At 35.2% G+C, this 2,599-nt stretch overlaps 1 protein-coding gene across 1 annotated transcript; it reads right to left on the bottom strand.

Moving 5' to 3' along the window:
• Nucleotides 1–433: 433 nt before the first annotated feature.
• On the bottom strand, nt 434–2,245 carry LOC110885762 (probable 2-oxoglutarate-dependent dioxygenase AOP1). Its single transcript, XM_022133470.2, has 3 exons — nt 1,857–2,245; nt 1,435–1,756; nt 434–947 (listed from the first exon to the last, which is right to left on the bottom strand). Exons 1-3 carry the CDS (start codon nt 2,228–2,230, stop codon nt 699–701), a joined length of 945 nt encoding a protein of 314 aa, XP_021989162.1. The 5' UTR covers nt 2,231–2,245; the 3' UTR covers nt 434–698.
• Nucleotides 2,246–2,599: the final 354 nt, after the last annotated feature.

The raw sequence follows: 2,599 nt of genomic DNA, 5'->3' as shown, positions 1-2,599 counted from the left end.
AAACATGACGAGCCGTGCTCGAACCTAGTCGGGCTCGGGCTCGGCCCGGCTCATTTACACCCCTAATAAAAATTAACTTCCAATGTTTACTATTAATTAATTATTGAATTACCCCAAATTTTGACTAAATAACAGTATCGTTGTAAAACTAATAATTTTTCTATCATTTCTTTCTGACTTGTAATTAAAAAAGAAAAAATAAACCTTATTTTTCTTTCTTTTGATTTCTCTACTTTCAAACTTCACAAGAAAAATAAGATTCTTTCATCTCTCCTTGTAACTTCTAGAAAGAAACATGGGAACATGTTGTAGTAAAGCTTTTAATCTCAGTGAAGTAGATACACACAATTGCTAGCAATTACATCAAGAAGCTTTTTTTTTTGAGGTAGTGAGAAGCCATTTTTTTTAATTATATTCTATCACACCAGAACAATTTGACTTCTCTGTTGAATATAATTAACCATAACTAAATTACAATTCAACTACTTGAGTAGATCTGAAAAAACATTTACAAATTACAATCCAGAAAACATAAGGAAAGAAAACCAATTCAAAAGAACATTCCCTTTTTATATTACACAACATGAGGCGTGACATACTTGATGTGATGTTACACCATTTATTTGCAACATATAGAAGCCCAAGTACACACAGTATACACAATACATAGTCCACCGTCCCTTGAAGTAGATAGATATTTAAACACCACAAAAGTCTTTTAGTATGTTTTGTGATTTCCTACCAGTTTCTGTGTCATAGAAATTCAGGAGATCAACATGATTAAATGACTTGAATTGAAGAGGGTGCTCATCATCCACAAACTCATCTGGCACTTGGACCTTCTTACTCAAGAACGAGAACAATGCAATAGTATATCTTGTTTCTTTCCCCTTCTTGTCCAAGGTAACTTTGTGGTCTGGTGAAAGCACCATGTTGTTACTCCAAGCCTGTTACACCAAGAACATACACTTAAAATTTGCAATTAAACTCGACCTACAAATTATCGTAGAATACTAACGTTTCTTTGGATTTATAGGTGGTTTGGAGTATGGGTGGTAAATGTTTCTAGCAGTTTTTGAAAATTTTTGTATATATATCTAGGCTTGGTAGCGAATTCAAGGAAATCTAGCTTCTTTTTTTTTTAGTTTGCTATGCTGATAAGCAAACTTGAATATGGACACTCATAGTAATTAACTCTACATTGATTGAAGAATGTTGTTTGCTCCTTTGACCAAAGTACTCAAGCCAAGTTTGCTTGTTACTCGAGTGAACTCGAGGAGTTCGCTTGCCACCTCAGCGACTTGCATGAGTTCACTATCCATGGTAGTGAACTACATAGAAGAACTTTAAGAAAATGCCTACAAGCACATATACCTAAACTCCATACCACCTGTAAATCAAAAAGCAAATCATAGTAAAACACAAGTTAATTACCTGGCAAGCATCACCTGCCATGACCACAAAGGATGAAGGAGGGAATTCAACAGAAATCCATTCATCATCTCTTGATCTTATTTCCAAACCTGAAACCTGATTCTGGTAAAGTATGGTCAAGAAGCTTTTATCCGTATGAGAAGGAAACGCCATTGTGGTCTCGTTCATCTCTGGTGCTCGATATTTCAGATACCGAAGAAGATATGTCGTTGAGTTGATATGAGACTCACAATGCTTCTCCACGCCATAGCTTTCAAACAACAACCTTATTACCCTATGTTCTAATTCTGCCACTACCCTTGAAAAAGACAAGGAAGTTTCACTACAAAATAGAAAAAAACAAAACAAAAGTTAAAGTTAAAGTTAGAATATTAATACACTTGTTTTACTATATGGGGTCGCATAGTTGTGTGGTTATTTACCAGAAGGATGCCTTTCCTTTTGGCCACATGAGATTGGTAAAACTTTGTACGCCTTCATGCTCTGTGGCGTAATCAATGCCTAAGCCTTCGTGAAGTGGAACAAAGGGAATCTGGCCTACGTATCCGTGGTAAGGCTTTTCGACAATGTTTTTCATCTTTGTTTCTGTTGGGAGATCAAACAACTCATCTGCGGCTTGGAACACAGACTCTTCAAGCTTGGAAGAAACTCCATCATACAGTGCTATGAAGCATCCATGCTTTTCAAGGGCAACCCTGATGTCATTACATGTAGAGGACCAAGCACTTGAACCAGGCTTTAGGTTTTCATTTGTGAAGTCTACAACAAGAAGTTTAGACGATGCTAAGGAGCCCATGCTTTAGTTGGTTAAGGTTATAGAAATGTGAAAGTGTGTGTTTATGGTGTGTAATGTGGTGGGTTGGATCCTTTATATAGCCCTACATTCTAATATTATAACATAAATATACACGATATTAGAGCATCTCGAACGTCAGATCAACTCCAAAATCCAAAATCCATGGGCTCCTAAGAATAATGATTGAAACCAGTTGGTATTTTAAATGTCTAAATTCTTTAATCATGTCTTATAAGATATCTGTTTTGATTTAAATAAATGCCATGATAGTATTTTGGGTTGGTTTCATATGTTTTTTTTACACTTATTTTGTCCACTAGGTTTTTACATTTACAATTAATGTGTATATTAATTTTTTAACTAATCTAA

Source organism: Helianthus annuus, chromosome 10, assembly GCF_002127325.2.
Source record: "Helianthus annuus cultivar XRQ/B chromosome 10, HanXRQr2.0-SUNRISE, whole genome shotgun sequence".
NCBI classification, from domain to species: domain Eukaryota; kingdom Viridiplantae; phylum Streptophyta; class Magnoliopsida; order Asterales; family Asteraceae; genus Helianthus; species Helianthus annuus.
Note: the sequence above shows the minus strand (reverse complement) of the source record. Positions and strands in the feature narration are given on the sequence as shown.